Raw genomic sequence first — 17,500 nt, forward strand, 5'->3', positions numbered from 1 at the left:
ACCTGGAACTCCTCCATGACGCCGCTCTGGCCGAAGCGCGTCACCCACTTCCCTGGAGGAGAACGTAGAGGAACGTTAAGGAGAACTAGAGGAACGTTAAGGAGAACTAGAGGAACGTTAAGACCCTGGAGAACGTAGAGGAACGTTAAGACCCTGGAGAACGTAGAGGAACGTTAAGGAGAACTAGAGGAACGTTGAGACCCAGGAGAACGTAGAGGAACGTTAAGGAGAACTAGAGGAACATTCAGGAGAACTAGAGGAACGTTAAGGAGAACTAGAGGAACGTTAAGGAGAACTAGAGGAACGTTAAGGAGAACTAGAGGAACGTTGAGACCCTGGAGAACGTAGAGGAACGTTAAGGAGAACTAGAGGAACGTTAAGGAGAACTAGAGGAACGTTAAGGAGAACTAGAGGAACGTTAAGACCCTGGAGAACGTAGAGGAACGTTAAGGAGAACTAGTGGAACGTTAAGGAGAACTAGAGGAACGTTAAGGAGAACTAGAGGAACGTTAAGGAGAACTAGAGGAACGTTAAGACCCTGGAGAACTAGAGGAACGTTAAGGAGAACGTAGAGGAACGTTAAGACCCTGGAGAACGTAGAGGAACGTTAAGACCCTGGAGAACGTAGAGGAACGTTAAGGAGAACGTAGAGGAACGTTAAGACCCTGGGGAACGTAGAGGAACGTTAAGGAGAACGTAGAGGAACGTTAAGAACGTTAAGGAGAACTAGAGGAACGTTGAGACCCTGGAGAACGTAGAGGAACGTTAAGACCCAGGAGAACGTAGAGGAACGTTAAGACCCAGGAGAACGTAGAGGAACGTTAAGGAGAACGTAGAGGAACGTTAAGACCCTGGAGAACGTAGAGGAACGTTGAGACCCTGGAGAACGTAGAGGAACGTTAAGGAGAACGTAGAGGAACGTTAAGACCCTGGAGAACGTAGAGGAACGTTGAGACCCTGGAGAACGTAGAGGAACGTTAAGACCCAGGAGAACGTAGAGGAACGTTAAGACCCAGGAGAACGTAGAGGAACATTAAGGAGAACGTAGAGCAACGTTGAGACCCTGGAGAACGTAGAGGAACGTTAAGGAGAACGTAGAGGAATGTTAAGACCCTGGAGAACTAGAGGAACATGATTCACTAAAGCTGAATGCGCTGGATAGATCAGTCTATCAGCCGACCCAGTGGACCGTAGCAAACGTTGCTCATCTATCCCGTCACACATCTAGGTGGACACGCCCCCCTGTGATGTCATAAGGGGCTGATTTCCAAAACAGCCTGTAACGGCTAAATCACACTCACACCTGGTGGCGTGTCATGGCACCTTTAACACCAGCTAAGAAAGCTGCTCTCCTGCTTGGTTGCAGAAGAAAAGAATAAGCAAATTAGGAAAACATCCTTCAGCTTCAAATCCCCCATGTGTGTCCTTCCGGACTCTTCCACAGGGTTCTTACCTTTAAAGAAGCCGGCGCCGACCAGGTTAACGCCAGCGTTGCGGGGGAGGGCCTTGGCCAGGAAGCGGGCGATCGTGTTTCCTGTCTGCTGCTTCACCCAATCGTTGATGTCCTTGAGGTCTTTGGCCCCGCCCGTCAGAGACTGCGGCCTCACGCCGTACTGCCTCTCCACCGCGGCCAGGAAGTCCGGCTTAGGCCTCAGTCCTACACACACACACACACACACACACACACACACACACACACACACACACACACACACACACACAGACACACAGACACACACACACACACAGACACACACACACACACACACACAGACACACAGACACACACTCAGGACATCATACAAACTCAGGACCTCATGGACACAAACACCTCTCTCTCTCTCACACACTTGCACACACATACACACTCACTCACTCACTCTCACACACAGACTCAGGTTCTCATGCACACACACACACACACACACACTCTCTCTCTCTGTCTGTCTGTCTCTCTCTCTCTCTCCCTCTCCGTCTCTCTCCCTCTCTCTCTCCCTCTACATCTTTCTCTCTCTCTCTACATCTCTCTATCTCTCTCTCCCCCTCTCTCTCTCTCTCTCTCTCTCTCTCTCTCTACATCTCTCTATCTCTCTCTCTCTACATCTCTCTCTCTCTCTCTCTCTCTCTCTCTCTCTCTCTCTCTCTCTCTCTCACACACACACTCACTGCGGGCCAGGTAGATGCGGGCGGCGGTCTTCAGGCCCTTCTCGGGGCCCCTGACGGCGGCCAGCAGGTCCCTGAGGGTGTTGTGCAGCTGGGGGTCCTGGAGGCTGTGGTACCGGAGGGCCCGGTGCAGCTGCCTCTGGGCCTGCTCAGAGGCCCCTGGCCGAGAGAAGGGCCCGCCACACAGGTTAGGGCCCGCCACACAGGTTAGGGCCCGCCACACAGGTTAGGGCCACACAGGTTAGGGCCACACAGGTTAGGGCCCGCCACACAGGTTAGGGCCCGCCACACAGGTTAGGGCCACACAGGTTAGGGCCCGCCACACAGGTTAGGGCCCGCCACACAGGTTAGGGCCCGCCACACAGGTTAGGGCCCGCCACACAGGTTAGGGCAATTGTGCAATTCATCACATTTTTGATCATGATTTCGATTTCTTGGGTCAAACGATCTCCAAATTAATAAAAATCGAGTTGGAACTGGAAATATATAAATAAAAATATATAAAATATATAAAAATATAATATAAATATATATATATATATTTATATATATATATATAAATTATATATATATTTATATATATTTTTCCCTCTCTCTCACACACACACCCTCCCTCTCTCTCTCTCAAGTTTTGTCTTGAACTTTGTCTTGAACTTCAGAATCCAAAAAAAAATATATATATTTTTTTTTTTTGGGATTCTGAAGTTCAAGACAAGTTTAAATGCATTTTTATTTTCAAACTCAAAAAGAATCGTTTGAAGAATCGTGATTTCAATCGTGACCAAAAAAAATCGTGATTCTCATTTTTTCCAAAATCGAGCAGCCCTAATACAGGTTTATATATATATAGTTAAGCAATAGATCACGACAGGCTGTGGTATGTGCTCGTTATACCACCATTAAGGGGCGTTGTCCGACCCTCCGCTGCACGTCGGAGGGTAAGTACAGCGGAATGAAAGTCATAGACACCCTCAATTTTGAAAAAGCGAGAAAGTCGGAAAAGCATTTTTTTTAACGAATACAAAAAGTAGTTCCTCCTGGCTGCCTGCAAAGTGTACGGCGGTTGCTATGCAACACACTGTAGCGTCCTTCAGAGAGAAGGCTAGAGACGGTAGCTCGGTTCGCCAGCAATTTAGCCTACTGTCGAGTTCACTCACCGTGTGCCTATTGCTGTACAACATTTCCACCCTCTCCAGCAATCAACATGTTTTTAGGCTTCAGTGAACTATGCTATCGCTTTATACATAAATAAACAACAGTTCAAGTTAGGAGCGGAGTGATACTGAACTCTGCAAACTGAACGGGCGTCAAAGCTGTGTGTATACGCTCATTATACAACAGTTGGGAACCAATCAGATCGCTTGATTCAAGCCACCCGTTTTATAAATATATTTATAAAACGGGGGGCCTAAATCAAGCGATCTGATTGGTTCCCAACCGTGGTATATTGAGCGTATACACACAGCTATGACGCCCGTTCAGTTTACAGAGTCCAGTATCACTCCGCGCCTAACTTGAACTGTTGTTTATTTATATATAAAAGCGATAGCATAGTTCACTGAAGCCTAAAAAAAGCCTGTAAAGCAATAGGCACACGGTCGCCGGCAATTTAGCCTTCTAAATTGCTAAATTGCCGGCGAACCAAGCTACCGTCTCTAGCCTTCTCTCTGAAGGACGCTAGTGTGTTGCATAGCAACCGCCGTACACTTTGCCGGCAGCCGGGAGGGACTACTTTTCTGTATTCGTTAAAAAAAATGCTTTTCCGACTTTCTCGCTTTTTCAAAATTGAGGGTGTCTATGACTTTAATTTCGCCATATTTACGTAACCGTTTTATAAAAGCAATAGATCACTTCAGTCAGTGATATACGGTAATTATACCACAGTGAAGGGGGTCGCCGCCCCTCCGCTGCGCGTCGGGACGGACAACGCCCCTTAACTGTGGTATAATGAGCGTATACCACGGCCTGTCGTGATCTATTGCTTAAATATATACATATCCCAGTGGCAGTTTGCAATGAGCCCGTACTTGTCCGGGGGGTTCTCTCTCGTCAACGTGGACTTTAGTGACACCTTGTGGTGAGAGCCTGCAACAGCACACACAACGTTAATGGTCTCTTTATGGTCCCACGTTCACGCAACGCAACGCAACGCAACGACCACGCAGACGCTTCCACGCAGTCGTGAACCTTTATGGTTCTGCGTCGGGTTTTGAGCGAGCGGACCAATCACAGCCCCTTGCTGCTGCCTGCGTCGCCTCGACGGAAGATTACAATTTGTTGGGAGGTGCATGTCGTCCGGCCCCTCGCGGTGGACGCAAGGAGGGTCCGCAAGAAGGACGTGAGGGGTCCGTCACCCCCCTTGCGAGCGGACCAATCACAGCCCTTGCGTCCTCGGAGGTCCAGCAGCCAATAGGAGCCGGCCTGTGCGGGGGGGGGGGGGGGGGGGGAGGGACTCACCCATAGAGAGCTGTGTCAGCGCCTCAGAGATGCTAGTGGGCGCCAGGAAGAGGTTGGAGGCGGAGTCCTGGGCCGCCAGCGCACGGAACAGGTTGTAGCCGAAGTCTGAGGTGGCGGCGGCCATCTTTGATCTGGGCGTGGTGAAGAGTTCCACGTGCTCCTCCTCCACGGCCGTCTCCTCCGTGTCCACCTGGGGGGGGGAGAGAGAGGGAGAGAGAGAGAGGAGGGGGAGAGAGGAGGGGGAGAGGGAGAGAGAGAGAGGGGGAGAGAGAGACAAACAGACGTTTAATTTGTGGAGGTTTAGTTTAACGCCACAATCTGCTGTCAGGTCATCAACTCGTTAGGATCGTTAGGATCGTTTACCATCTGAGCGTGGCCCAGGGACCAGACGGCCGCCAATAACTGAAGCACCAGCGCCCACTTCATCCTGAAACACAACGGGAGCCATTACAGCAACGCATTACAACAACGCATTACAACAACGCATTACAACAACGCATTACAACAACGCATTACAACTTATTACAACTTATTACAACAACGCATTACAGCAACGCATTACAACTTATTACAACTTATTACAGCAACGCATTACAACAACGCATTACAACAATGCATTACAACAACGCATTACAACTTATTACAACTTATTACAACAACGCATTACAGCAACGCATTACAACAACGCATTACAGCAACGCATTACAGCAACGCATTACAGCAACTTATTACAATAACGTATTACAACGTGACTGGGGCCACCTCCAGGTATTGTGAGTCCTCTAAACAGCTCCATCTTGGCATTATAATGTGTAGAGCTGTAAGAGATTAATGCTGAAACACACACACACACACACACACATATACACACAGAGACACACACACACACACACACCCTTCCGTCTCAAAGTTTGTAGTAACCACTGAATTTTGCATGCCCTACTCCCAACTCTCTTTTTCTAACACAAACACACACAGAGACACACACACACACACACACACACACAAACATAGAAACACCTTTCTTCCATTAGTCATCTGGTAGCTGTTAACCACCCAACACCAACAGAGAACCGTCAGCCTCATTACAGCTTCTCTTAACCTCCGTTACGCCTTCTCTCCTGTTCTCTCTCTCCTCTCCTTTGCTCCTCTCTCCTCTCCTCCCCTCTCCTCTCCCTCTTCTCTCCTCTCCTTTCCTCTCCTTCCCTCTCTTCTCCTCTCCTCTTCTCTCCCTCCTCTCCTCTCTCTCCTCCCCCTCTCCTCTCCTCTCCTCTCCCTCGCCTCTCCTCTCCTCCCCTCTCCTCTCCTCTCCTCTCTCCTCTCCACTCCTCTCCTCTCCTCTTCTCTTCTCTCCTCTCCTCTCCTCTTCTCTCCCTCCTCTTGTCTCATCTCGTCTCGTCTCGTCTTGTCTCGTCTCGTCTCGTCTCGTCTCGTCTCGTCTCGTCTCGTCTCCTCTCCTCTCGTCTCCTCTCCTCTCGTCTCTCTCCTCTCCTCTCCTCTCCTCCCCTCTCCTCTCCTCTCGTCTCTCTCCTCTCCTTGCCTCTCCTCTCTCTCCTCCCCGGGCCTCTGCATGCCTCAACTAAGGTTTCACCACCAACATCTGTCCAAAACCTCACGGCAGCTTTCCCAGATAACTGGAACAAGTCTAAACGTACACTATGTGTGTGTTTGTGTGTGCATTTGTGTGTGTGTGTGTGTGTGTGTGGTTGTGTGCGTGTGTGTGTTTTTAATCTCCGCTGTGTCCCTGGTGCTTAGCTGATTTCTTAACCATTCACTGTCTGTCTGTAGTAATTTCAGCGCAGAAAAACCCTAAACTCTCTTTTTATTTATCCTTTCCCATGAAGAATAACTCCAAAGGGATTTTCATATTGCACGGTGGAAACCTCTAGTCCTCACTTTTCCTCACTACCGCACTTGCTCCAGTGTTTTGGGTTGTGGCTGAGAGATTCTCCATTGTTGAGACTAGACTGATGTGCCAGTGGAAAATTCCACATACTCATGAAACTTTTGGCAGTGCACCCATCCATCATCCCGTGTGTTTGTCCACGTGAGACAACTGAGATGTTGCCACATTGCAAAAAAAAAAGGCTGTGGCTTTTCAGTTAAAATAATGAAGAAAATCTGGTTTTGCAAAGTGAAAAATCTATATAAAAGAATAAGGTAGGCCTATATCTTAAAGTAATAAAGTCCTCTATCAGGACCTATAGGTCCTACAGGTTACAAATCTGGACTGCAATCTGGACTGAAAACGGCAATATCTGTTCTGCTATGGTATGGAGTAGTACAGTAGACAGTAGTACAGTATTTATTATAGTAGTAATTAAAACTATAGCTTATTTCGCCCACATAGAGAAACTGAAATTCGTCTCGACAAAATGCTATCCACATCTGTTGCGAATGCCAAGGTGAGGGAAAAAAACGTTGCATTTTCTGCTCTAAATCTGCTCTAAATCTGGAAAGAAAAGAAAATAACGAACGCCACACAGTATAGTGTAACGCAATAACGGGCAACCAATACAAATAATCAACAAATGTTTGCCAACTTGCGGACAGAAACTGGACCAATTATATAATGTGGCTGGCAGGAGAAATGTTGGTCGCTGTACTTTAACTGAAATGGGTCGCTTTTTGTAAAAAAAACAACAACAACCAAAAAACAGTAAAGAATAAAGGAGAAAAAAAGACAAAATCATTATGCCTATACAATATCTTGGGTTCTAACCTTCCAAAAGAATATAGGCCTGTTTATGAAATATATATATATATATATATATATATATATATATATATATATATATATATATATATATATATATGCCTATATATTCTTCTTTTTTAAAGCCCTAGCTACTTGCCTCTACTACAGGGGACTTATCATCAGACAAATGTGTGCATATGCACAAAAACATCCAGAAAGAGGTTTGTGAACGTAAACTTTTAAAGGCGAAAACCATATCAAATCAAACGTGCAGCACATGCATCGCGTAGAAAAAACACGAATAGCCTAGAAAAACACACGCGCTATTATATATCCTCGATAAACGTTAAAATCCCACCTTTCTCTGGATCTTCCGCGTAGAACCGACGGTGTGTGCAGATGTCGAAGGAACCTTCCACAGTGATGATGAGGAGAGCGCGCAGCCAGCAGGACCGCTGAACCCCGCCCTGCTGTGACGTGAGTCCAGGTCGGCCGGCTCTGTCTGCCAGCGACGCGTCTTTCACCAAGCCGAAGCCAAGGTGATTTGGGAGGGAGACAAAAGTTCTGAACGTGTCCTCCCTTAATGAACCGAGTTCAAAAATGCCTGATCAAATTCATCAGTTGTTTACTTGCCAAGCTTGATGTCTAACGTGTAGGCCTGTGCATTACGAATGAAAGATATGGCCTATGCCGTTATCACTGTAATTTAATTATGCATTCATTAATATACCTTACACTGTTTAATGAAGTTGTAGTGAGCCCACAATGGGCGTGGTCTCCCAACGGACTTGGATGCTAACTCAAACAGCCGAGCCAGTGTTTTGCTTGTAGGGTCGCTCAGAGACTCCAAAAAACGGTAAAAGCAGAACCGAGCGGGACAGACACTCTGAGTTTTATCACTATTATTATTTCCGTTCTCTACCCTTCTTATGAGCTGTTTATGGCAGTTATTATAGTAGGCCTATGTTTTAAAAAATACGAATATTTGACCAAGCAATGTAACATTGTAAACATTGTAACGGAGATGGATTTCCCTATATCAGTCCCTCCCTCTCTCTTGCAACTATACTCATGTAACTGAATCCGATTTTGCTCCCCCCCCCCCCCACCCTCCACCTAACACAGATTTGAGACACCATCTCCACGGTGTTCCGTCGTGAGATGATGAGAAGAACTGCAAATGGTCCCCCTCTCAACTCCCGAGGTCTACTTAGCGCCGGGCTAACATAAGTAAGCAGTGACACCCATACGACAGTTGAATTTTACTTTATTTTAATACAAACAGGAATTTCATGGTGAATCAAATGGTGTCGGCTACCCCTAAAATCAACCACGTTATTAAAACACTTATATAAATGCCTTATAATAGGCATTATAAGTTAATATGAAACCCTTTCCCCGTATGTCTCAACGCAGATTTGACAAAAAAACCTGGCACGGATGAACGAACATCTTACGACCACAGAGTGAGATGAAAAGATAGCACATAGACACAGGATGCAATAATAATCGTTCTCTCAACTATTCGACTACACTTTTTCATATCCTACGCACTGACGCTTTCCATATGAGCATTATCGATGCAGGGATTACAGCGCGCACACGCGTGTAAAGTGTGTGTGTGTGTCATGACGTGATCAAAACACACACACACACACACACTCAATAAACATTTCAGTGAGGCTTACAGGATGCAGGTCATGGGTGGTGGTGGTGGTGGTGTAGTGGCTTCAATGACACTGATCACTGCTGCGTCACGCTAGCTTCAGGTGGGGATCGCGTTGGACACCTCGGGGCCGCTAGTCTTGTTCTCCTGGTCTCCGCCTCCGATGCTCTCTGGTGCCCCCGGTGTCTCGTTGGGGAGGGACTGCTGCTGGAGGAGGGGGGCCTTTTCAGCAGCAGCGGGGGCCGGTGGGGGGGGCACATACCCGTACCCCGAGTCCGGGGCCGCCGAGGGCCCCGAGTCAGTCTTCGGCTCGTCCCCTTGCTCCTTATCGACGGCTTTGTTGTCGTCGGCGGCGGCGGCGGCGGCGGCGACGGCTCCGGCGCCGTGCGAGGCGTTGCGGCGAGGCTCGTCGTTGGGCATGGGGGCGTCGTCGGGGGCGGGGTTGGTGACCACGCCCATGAAGAGGGGCGCGCGGGAGACGTCGTCCACCAGGGCGAAGAAGAAGGGCCCGTTGAGGGAGAAGAAGGAGACGGAGCGCAGGGCGGTGGTGACGGTGGCGGCGGACGCCTCGGCGCCCTCCTCGCTGAGCTCCACCTGGCTGGCGTGACGCACGGAGCTCACCGTCAGCGGCGCCGTCGTGATGCCCGACAGGTCAGGACCGGAGAACAGGGAGCCCAGACCTGAGGGTGAAGGACGTAGTGAATGGTCCTCAATTATAAAGCGTTCACCCATTCATTCACGCACACATTCACACACCGACGGCGGCGGAGTCGACCACGCAGGTGGTCGACAGCCAGCGGGTCAGGGAGCAGTCAGGGTGAGGGCGTCTCGCTCAGGGACACCTCCACACTCAGCTAGGAGGAGCCGGGGATCGAACCAGCGACCTTGCGGTTACCAGCCGACCCGCTCTACCTCCTGAGCTGATGGAAGTGAAGGGAGGTCAGTGCAGGGAGCAGAGGACTCATGATGGTCAGTTAAATGAACCCTCGCTCCTGTCCCGTCCTGTCTCCACCATCACTCCACTGACCCCCATCTCTGAGATGAGTCCTCCCACTCCACGGCTCGACTTTGACTCCACTCGCTCACGTCGCTTATGTACAGTATAACAACTCACTCCCGTCTCTATTGTCACTCCACTCAAACCCATCTCTGGCATCACTCCACCCACTCCCGTCTCGACTGTGACTCCACTCACTCCCGTATCCCGAGACCCAGACCAGCTCCCTCCCCTCCCCTCCCCTCCCCTCACCCCATCCTGTCCTCTGGCTGAGCCCGGCGTTGTCCTACCTAGACTGGTGAGGGGCTCCTGGAGCTCCAGGCGGTACTGCAGTCTGAACTTGGGCAGGGCCACCTGCATGGTTTGCTCCGCGGGCAGCCGGCTGTACAGGTCAGAGAGGTTGAGCTTCGGCAGCAGCGATGACACGTTTCCCTTTCCCTGGATTGGCTGAACGACCAGGAAGCTTTTGTTCCCCTTGAAGGGAAAACAGGCAACCTGGACAAAAGAGAGAAGTGGAAAATATAAGTGTGCTAAGGTCTGTGGCGTCATTCCTACTTTTCTTTGGCGTCAAAGCCCCCGGATATCAAACCCTTTGCTGTTGCCCTCACTTTCTGGCTGAAATTGTATCAGGTGATGGATTTTGTCATTGGTGTCTCTGTCCAAATACTCCCACTATCCAAAATAGAACCACAGCCCCGCTCTGATAAACTGGCTAGCCACAACATGTCCCATGACATATCTTTGACGACAAGGAGGGAAGTGTCAACGCCAGTACCGTGGCCTCCAGCTCAGCGTCATGCAGCAGGCGCAGTGGATACCTGGGCGACCTCATCATGTCCACCGAGACAGAGTTCTGCTCGTCCACGTAGAACAGCCCTTTGGAGGTCTGCGAGGGGTTGAATCGGGTCAGCCACTCGCCTGTAAAAACACAGGAAGGAATGACGCGATGATGAAGAACCGTGTGAGTGAGGAGCAATGTATGCTGCTGCAGAAATCGGCATCCTATAGCTTCTATGCTTCTATGTTGGGAATATTTGCCAAGTAGCAATTTACATTAAACATTATATAGATTTTCATGGCTGATTACGTGATGATCATTGATAGCGAAAAGAAGAGGTGTCTATCTGAAGGCCAATAGGCCATCCCAGAGGAGGGACTGGAGTTACACTGACTGACGTCAAAACCCAGAACGAACGTGGGAGCCAGCATCTCAGTGCCAAAACTCAGGTTACTCATGTCTTACGGCAACGCCTGCATCACATCACACTAAGGCCCTGTCCCATTTCTCCCCCCTTAAAACTTCCACTTGCTTTTGAGTGCCCTCAACAGTAAATCTTCCACTTTGTTTTAAAATAGCACTCCCCCTTGCTCTCTACAGTAATGGGACACCCTACCCCTACACGAGAACGCGCAAAATCTAGGGTTAGGGCAAAAATCTAGGGTTAGGGGAGGTATTGGGACGGGGCTTTAAGTCTGCGTGCCGTCTGACTGTTCCAGAAGGTGGTGCACTACCTTTAAAGTGCACGGCGTTGATAAGCATGAGCACCACATCGTGAGGAACGCTTTCCAGGAAGTTCACCATTTGTCCATTGGTGGCGTTCTTCACCCATTGGTTGACGTCCTCCACAGAGAGCAGAGGAGCCGGGCTCGTTCGATACCTGATTGGACAACACGAGAACATTTGAACTTCATTTAGAGCTCTCGACTGTTTCATTCAACTGGTGGAACAAAGAAAACAAAGATTCATTGTTAAAACAGTGATTGCATTTGGTATGTAGTTCATCATAGTTTAAATGTCTGTCATGTTTGTCATCTGGGTTTGATTCCCATTCCCACAGTCAAGCCTGAAGGCACTTCATTTTTGAGGAAGGTATCTCCGGAATGGCATTAATATTAATAAATGGTTGCGTACCTGGCCATGGACTTCTCAAGGAAGGACAAATTCACATCAAACCCTGAATAAGAAACAGAGGGAAGGAGGAATGCGGCGATTAAGAACTCTATAGCCACATATCGTTAGCCTCATAGTATAATTGCCAAAATCTTATTTTGGCCAAATCGTCTAACCTAACTCTACTCTCCTAATGCTGCTGATTCACTGCGCCCCATTGGCTATATCCTAAGCCAATCAGAGTGTGTTTGACATTCCATAATCACTATCTGCTTAAGTCATCTATTTGACTCTATATTTGACTTTGACGCTGAATACAAGATTAACCTTAAAATAGGTCTGAGGCAATTACGGCCATCAGGCTAACGACGTTCACGTTCATAGCGACCCAGACACGCACCTTGGCGCAGGTACAAGCGCGTGGCCACCTGCAGGGAGCTGTTGCTCAGGTGTCGCAGGAGACCCCCCATGGTGTGGTGGTAACAGCTGATGTTGTTTCCATGGAGACTCTTCAGCAGCAGTCGTTCCGTCTCGTTCCGCGCACCTGCCAGGGAGGTTTTTTGTAAGCTTCGGCTGTAGGAGACACAGACCTCTGAATAAGAATAAGTCCCGCCTCCGAGGCTCCCGGTTCCCTCGGTCAAATGTCTATGGGGGAATAACACAGGGTTTATGAATGATCGTACATAACAAACTCTGTAGGTGGCGCAGAAGTAAAAGCTGCGTCACGTTTTGAACTACACACATTTTACCATCTAGTTTCGACTGTGCTTTTGGATTGTCGGTGCCGTTAAAGTAGCATTTATAATCGTTTACTACTTTAACGGCGCCGACAATCCAAAAACACAGTCGAAACTAGTAAATGTGTGTAGTTCAAAACGTGACGCAACTTTTACTTCTCCGCCACCTACAGAGTTTGTTATGTACGATCGTTCATAAACCCCGTGTTATTCCCCCGTAGACATTTGACCGAGGGAACCGGGAGGCCTCGGGAGGCGGGACTCGTTCTTCAGAGGCCTACGGCAACACGTTGTACGTTCAGTGCAGGGCGCGCGATCAACGTTGAATCGGACAGCGAACAGCACCAACCGGCAAGAAGCAGGACAGTACAGAACAAGAGTGGTGTAAAGAGAGTCAAATAAAGCAGCAGGTAAACCTAGAGCCAGCTGTGCAAGGGCCAGAGAGAGGCTGTAGGGGGATATGAGGACATTGGGCTGCTGGGGCCCCCCGGGCAGCAGTTCCAGGAGCTGAAGGCCTAGCCGTTCTATGCTGCCCCCTAGTGGCCCCAGCGTCACGCTGTTAAACATCTGGAGGTTTCCACAGGCCCGTCGTGCCCCCTCCGCCACGTACTGTTGGCCTGCATCTGGGGCGGGAACGGCTCCAGAGGCTTCTGGGGCCGCGCTGGGGTCCTGCAGGGGGAAGACGAAGAAGGGGAAAGAGATTCTTTTGCTTTGCTTTGCGTTTCGATGAAAATCGTAGTATGATTTTCTTTTTTTTGGGGGGTGCAAGAATTCATACAGAGGTACGTCGGGACGACGTGAAGAAAGAAAGAGAGATGAAGAGACATGTAGACAAAAGGAAATGGAGGGAGAGATGGAGAAAGACAGACAGATAGACAGAGAGAGGGGATGAGGAGAAAGAGAGAGGGAGAGAGAGAGACAGGCACACAGACAGATAAAGAGAGAGGAAGATATATACAGACAGAAAGGGAATAAAGACAGAGGCAGAGAGAAGGAGACAGGGATACAAAAAGGGAAAGATAAAGAGAGACAGGCAGAGAGTGATGAAGAGAGAAATTGAGAAAGAGAAACAGAAAGAGATGAACGAAGAGAGGGAGAGTGATGGAGAACGGTAGGAATAACGAGATCGGATAAAGAATGGGGAGAGAGATAGAGAGACAGACGGGGATGAAGACGGAGGGAAAGAGGCCATGCTCCCGGGAGAGAGAGAGAGAGAGAGCGTCCAGCCAGGGAGTGTTCGTACACTGAGGCCCCGTTCACCGGCTCCTAGCAGCAGGAGAATGGGCAGCAACAGCCTCATCTCCATGACACCTGGAGCACAAAGCACACACACACACTCCCTGTCAGATGTATGTTACAGTAACATACAATAACGCAGTGTTGTGCAAGTTCACACTTCACATGAACCAGTTCAAAGTTCAGTTCATACAAAAGAAAATGAATGAATTCACGCTCATAGTTCACCAGTTCAGTTTTGAACTAGTTCATGTTCAGTTCATTAATTAGTGAACTGGACATTAGTTCTTTTAGAAACCGAAGAAAAACAGTTGGAGTGAGTATTCTGTGCTTATCTTTTAAAATGAATCCTCTCCATTACCTGCTGCCCATCACTACAATCTCAGATTGTTGTGGATATTATTTGTACACCTGTTTCATTCATCACAACTAAGGCAGTAACTCTATTTAATAAACATGTCATCTGGACCTAAGCATCAATTCAGAACGTCACAAAATCTGAACTAGTTCAAGTTCAAGTTCTTTAGTTAAAGGGTTAGTTATGTTCAGTTCAAAGTTCATAGAAAAATGAACTTGTTCAATGAACTAGTTCTTTTGAACTAGTTCATGCACAACACTGCATACATGCTTTAGTAATAAAATCATGTATGTTAATGTAATATACATATACATGATACCAATTCTCTACATCATGTATGTAAATGTCATAAACGTTAACAGACATGATGTTATTATTGGCGCTGCCAAATGGACTGCGTTCCCTTCTTCCCAATATTAACACTGCTTGGATATTTACCATTTTGTTTCATGTATTTACTTTTAGTAAATACTTTTTACTTCTAGTTTTATTAACTCTTGTAACGAATCATCCTCGCAAGCTGCATTGGTTTGTGAAAATCGAAATCAAACAAATTCCACTTTCCTGCTTCCTCACGCAATAATTCATGTTTTCAAAATAATCAAACAACCAATGGGCGCCCAGTCAGTCAGTCAGTCAGTCAGTCAGTCCGTGCAGACCGGAGTCACTCCAGGGTTCATCTCTCCTTCCAATACGGTTATGTTTGTCAGAAGAACAAAGGTTGTTTGTTCCTTCCTATCCGTGTGGGTGCAAGTCAAGCACACCATTGTAAACTAATTTATTTTTAATTTTTCTTTCTCCTGCTAAGCGTCCGCAGTGTCTAAGCCGGTATCAACACCGAACCACAACCAACGTCAAACCGTTTGGCATACATTGACAAGAGGACCGTTATGTAGATATGTAGGGGGAGAGTATAGGAGGTCAGAGGTCAGCCGAACCAGCACCAAGTAGTCCAGGTTACTGCTTGTGCTTGTGGAGTCAGAGTGTTGTGCATGGCCATTAACGGGCCACCATGTCCTCCCTACGTACCCGGCAGACTGCCATAGCAACATGCAAGCTTTAGCATAAATTATTAGCATGCATATTAAATTGTGTGTGAGTGTGTGCAAGATTGTCAGTGCATGCAGTCAACGGTCAAATGACAAGCCTGCGTACGTTTTGTACGATAGCGTGTTAGCATGTTAGCATTAGCATGTCGTTGGAAAGTGTACTCGTCCGTGTTAGCTCATGATGTCGTGATGGTGCGTTATTAGCGTACTAGCTAAAGCTAGTGCCAGTACAACAACAACAGAGGAGCAAACTTTCCAGTGAAGATGCAGCCACCCATATTTCCTCAGACGACATTTTGAAGCACCACGTGTCTCTCTCTTTAGCGTGCTGCTGTACGGTTTGGTTTGTGCGCTCCTGGCCCATTGAGAGGTGTGTGTGTGTGTGTACACGTGGTGGGGGCTGCATGTGGTGTATGTGAGGTTGGTTGTATTTTGGTGATGGAGTGACACCGGTCCCCTGACACCAGGAAGGTAACGCCTGTGACGCGCCAGGTGCTAAGAGCAGTCATAACGAGTAAAGGGAGCTTGTAACGAGCAAAACCTAAACAGGTTTTCCTCCACCTAAAGCCTGTGCTAAGTAAGGACGGTGAACATCCACGGACCTCCACAGTCCAGGTTGTCTCTGGAGCAGTGCAGCTTTAAAGTCCAGGGGACAACCTGACAAAGCCGGTTGTAGTCATCAGCCACAATCTGGGGCCACAGGAGGCCGGGGAGCTGGAATGAGGAGCTAGAGGTGAACTGGCCCCTGGAGACTTTAGCTCGGAAATCCATCAACGTCTGCAGTGGCTCGACACCAAGAGAAGCCTCAAGTGATCTGATTTCCAGATGGGTGATGGAAACGCAGTCGTTTTAGTTCCGGATCGAAATCAGGCTGCAAAAAACATCCCGATGGCCCTGTTCAGACTCACTTCTCTAACGCGTGATCGCTCATGCTTGTTGACTCGAGCAGACAGGCAGTAGTAGTAGTAGTAGTGGTCGAGCAAAAGGGACCGTGTTTTCTGCAATTGGGACAACTGAGCAGTTTCATAAAAGGCGATGTCTACTTGGTGATGGTTGGTGATCTTGGCCAATGAGAACCTTTGTAGACTTCATAGCCGTTCACTTTGGTTATACATGGCAAACCCTGTCATACCTAGAAAAACCTTTGTATGAGTGGCCAACTGGTTTGGGCTTCTTCAACGGCCCTTTGGACATAGTTAAAAGAATCGCTGATCATACTCTGATGTCTCCAAGGTCCCCAAAACGACTTAGTGGCCACTTTAGCTGCTTTTATAGCTTACAACAAATGTACCTTTGGCAGTCGAGGAAAACATCTGGAGATGAGCTAGGGTGAGATTGGAACCTTGTTTTTCTTCCTAATCAGGTTAAAATCTGTGCCTGAAGATCGAGGCAATTGCGAAAAAACTGATACAAAGATATAAAGATCAGCTCATTCTGCTTATGGAAAGGAGAGAAAATGTAATCGTTTGTTTGAGTGTGGGATACATCCAGTAATAAATGCATAGCCAACAAAACAGTATCAAAACAAGAAATAAAATTGACTATTTTCGGTTAATCATATCTGACTGGTTTATATCCCTAAAATGTATGGAATCTGGAGCCGTGAAAGGGCTCCTCCACGATTTAGTAGCTACTGCTTTGATAGAAGAACAACGATTAATCAGTTCCGCTTCTTAAATTCAGATTGTGTTATTTGACTTTGCTGGACTCTGTTTGGTCAGTTATTTGCAAAGTAAAATGAACAAATATGGCATATAGCGTCAACTTAAATTTGGTTTGATTTCGCACAATCTTAACAGCAACGGATATTTGTTGAAATAAGGAGCGTTTGCAGGAAAATCTGAAAAGCTGTAAGCCCAATAGAGAAGCTGACACCTAAAAGTAAAAGCATATCCCTGGCACTTCATTTAGAGAGCTGGATTTAGGGGCTGCCCTCATTGCCCCATATATAGAGAGCCCCGACAAAAGACATTAACAAAGATGATCACAACTCACCTGGCTGGGACGCAGGTGATAAGAGAATAGAGGTTAAAATGGCGGAGGAAATGAGTGAGAGGGAGATACAATCTATGTCCCCCCAGCTGGAAACTGGGCTCCTGTACTAAGAATCTATGATTCTGTGTGTTGATCTATTAATGATTGACCGCTGTAAGAATCATGCCTCTTTCCTCACCCAAACACTCATCATAGATCTCACTGGCCATGGCTGTGGGTCATCTGCTCATAACTGCTCAATAATTCATGCTAA

General features: G+C 47.7%; 2 protein-coding genes across 2 annotated transcripts in view; both read right to left on the bottom strand.

Annotated features, from left to right (window-relative positions):
- serpinf1 (serpin peptidase inhibitor, clade F (alpha-2 antiplasmin, pigment epithelium derived factor), member 1) overlaps positions 1-7,789 on the bottom strand; it is a 10,862-nt gene extending 3,073 nt beyond the window's left edge. The window contains exons 1-6 of the mRNA XM_084473744.1: positions 7,677-7,789; positions 4,984-5,047; positions 4,621-4,810; positions 2,167-2,322; positions 1,454-1,657; positions 1-52 (exon numbers count right to left, since the gene is read on the bottom strand). The exon at positions 1-52 is cut by the window's left edge and continues 88 nt beyond it. Of these exons, the coding sequence (XP_084329870.1) occupies positions 1-52; positions 1,454-1,657; positions 2,167-2,322; positions 4,621-4,810; positions 4,984-5,046 (665 nt within the window). The 5' untranslated portion in view covers position 5,047; positions 7,677-7,789. The remainder of the gene's footprint in view (positions 53-1,453; positions 1,658-2,166; positions 2,323-4,620; positions 4,811-4,983; positions 5,048-7,676) is intronic.
- A 779-nt stretch (positions 7,790-8,568) lies between these two features.
- Positions 8,569-17,338, bottom strand: serpinf2a (serpin peptidase inhibitor, clade F (alpha-2 antiplasmin, pigment epithelium derived factor), member 2a). The gene is made up of 9 exons (XM_084474022.1): positions 17,248-17,338; positions 13,853-13,920; positions 13,026-13,278; positions 12,273-12,416; positions 11,894-11,936; positions 11,494-11,639; positions 10,757-10,899; positions 10,272-10,476; positions 8,569-9,664 (listed from the first exon to the last, which is right to left on the bottom strand). The coding sequence occupies exons 2-9, from the start codon at positions 13,913-13,915 to the stop codon at positions 9,084-9,086; spliced, it is 1,578 nt and encodes a 525-aa protein (XP_084330148.1). The 5' UTR covers positions 13,916-13,920; positions 17,248-17,338; the 3' UTR covers positions 8,569-9,083.
- Between the last annotated feature and the right edge of the window lie 162 nt (positions 17,339-17,500).

Source organism: Micromesistius poutassou (assembly GCF_964030765.1).
Source record: "Micromesistius poutassou genome assembly, chromosome: 10".
Taxonomy (NCBI): Eukaryota; Metazoa; Chordata; class Actinopteri; order Gadiformes; family Gadidae; genus Micromesistius; species Micromesistius poutassou.

What these genes read in the sequence shown, in the direction of transcription:
- serpinf2a (XM_084474022.1), bottom strand. Translation starts at nt 13,915, where the DNA reads ATGGAGATGAGGCTGTTGCTGCCCATTCTCCTGCTGCTAGGAGCCGGT. An exon ending in GCGCTTGTACCTGCGCCAAG is followed by an intron (nt 11,937 to 12,272) that starts GTGCGTGTCTGG and finishes TTTCTTATTCAG; the next exon opens with GGTTTGATGTGAATTTGTCC. An exon ending in GGAGCCCCTCACCAGTCTAG is followed by an intron (nt 9,665 to 10,271) that starts GTAGGACAACGC and finishes CTTCACCCTCAG; the next exon opens with GTCTGGGCTCCCTGTTCTCC.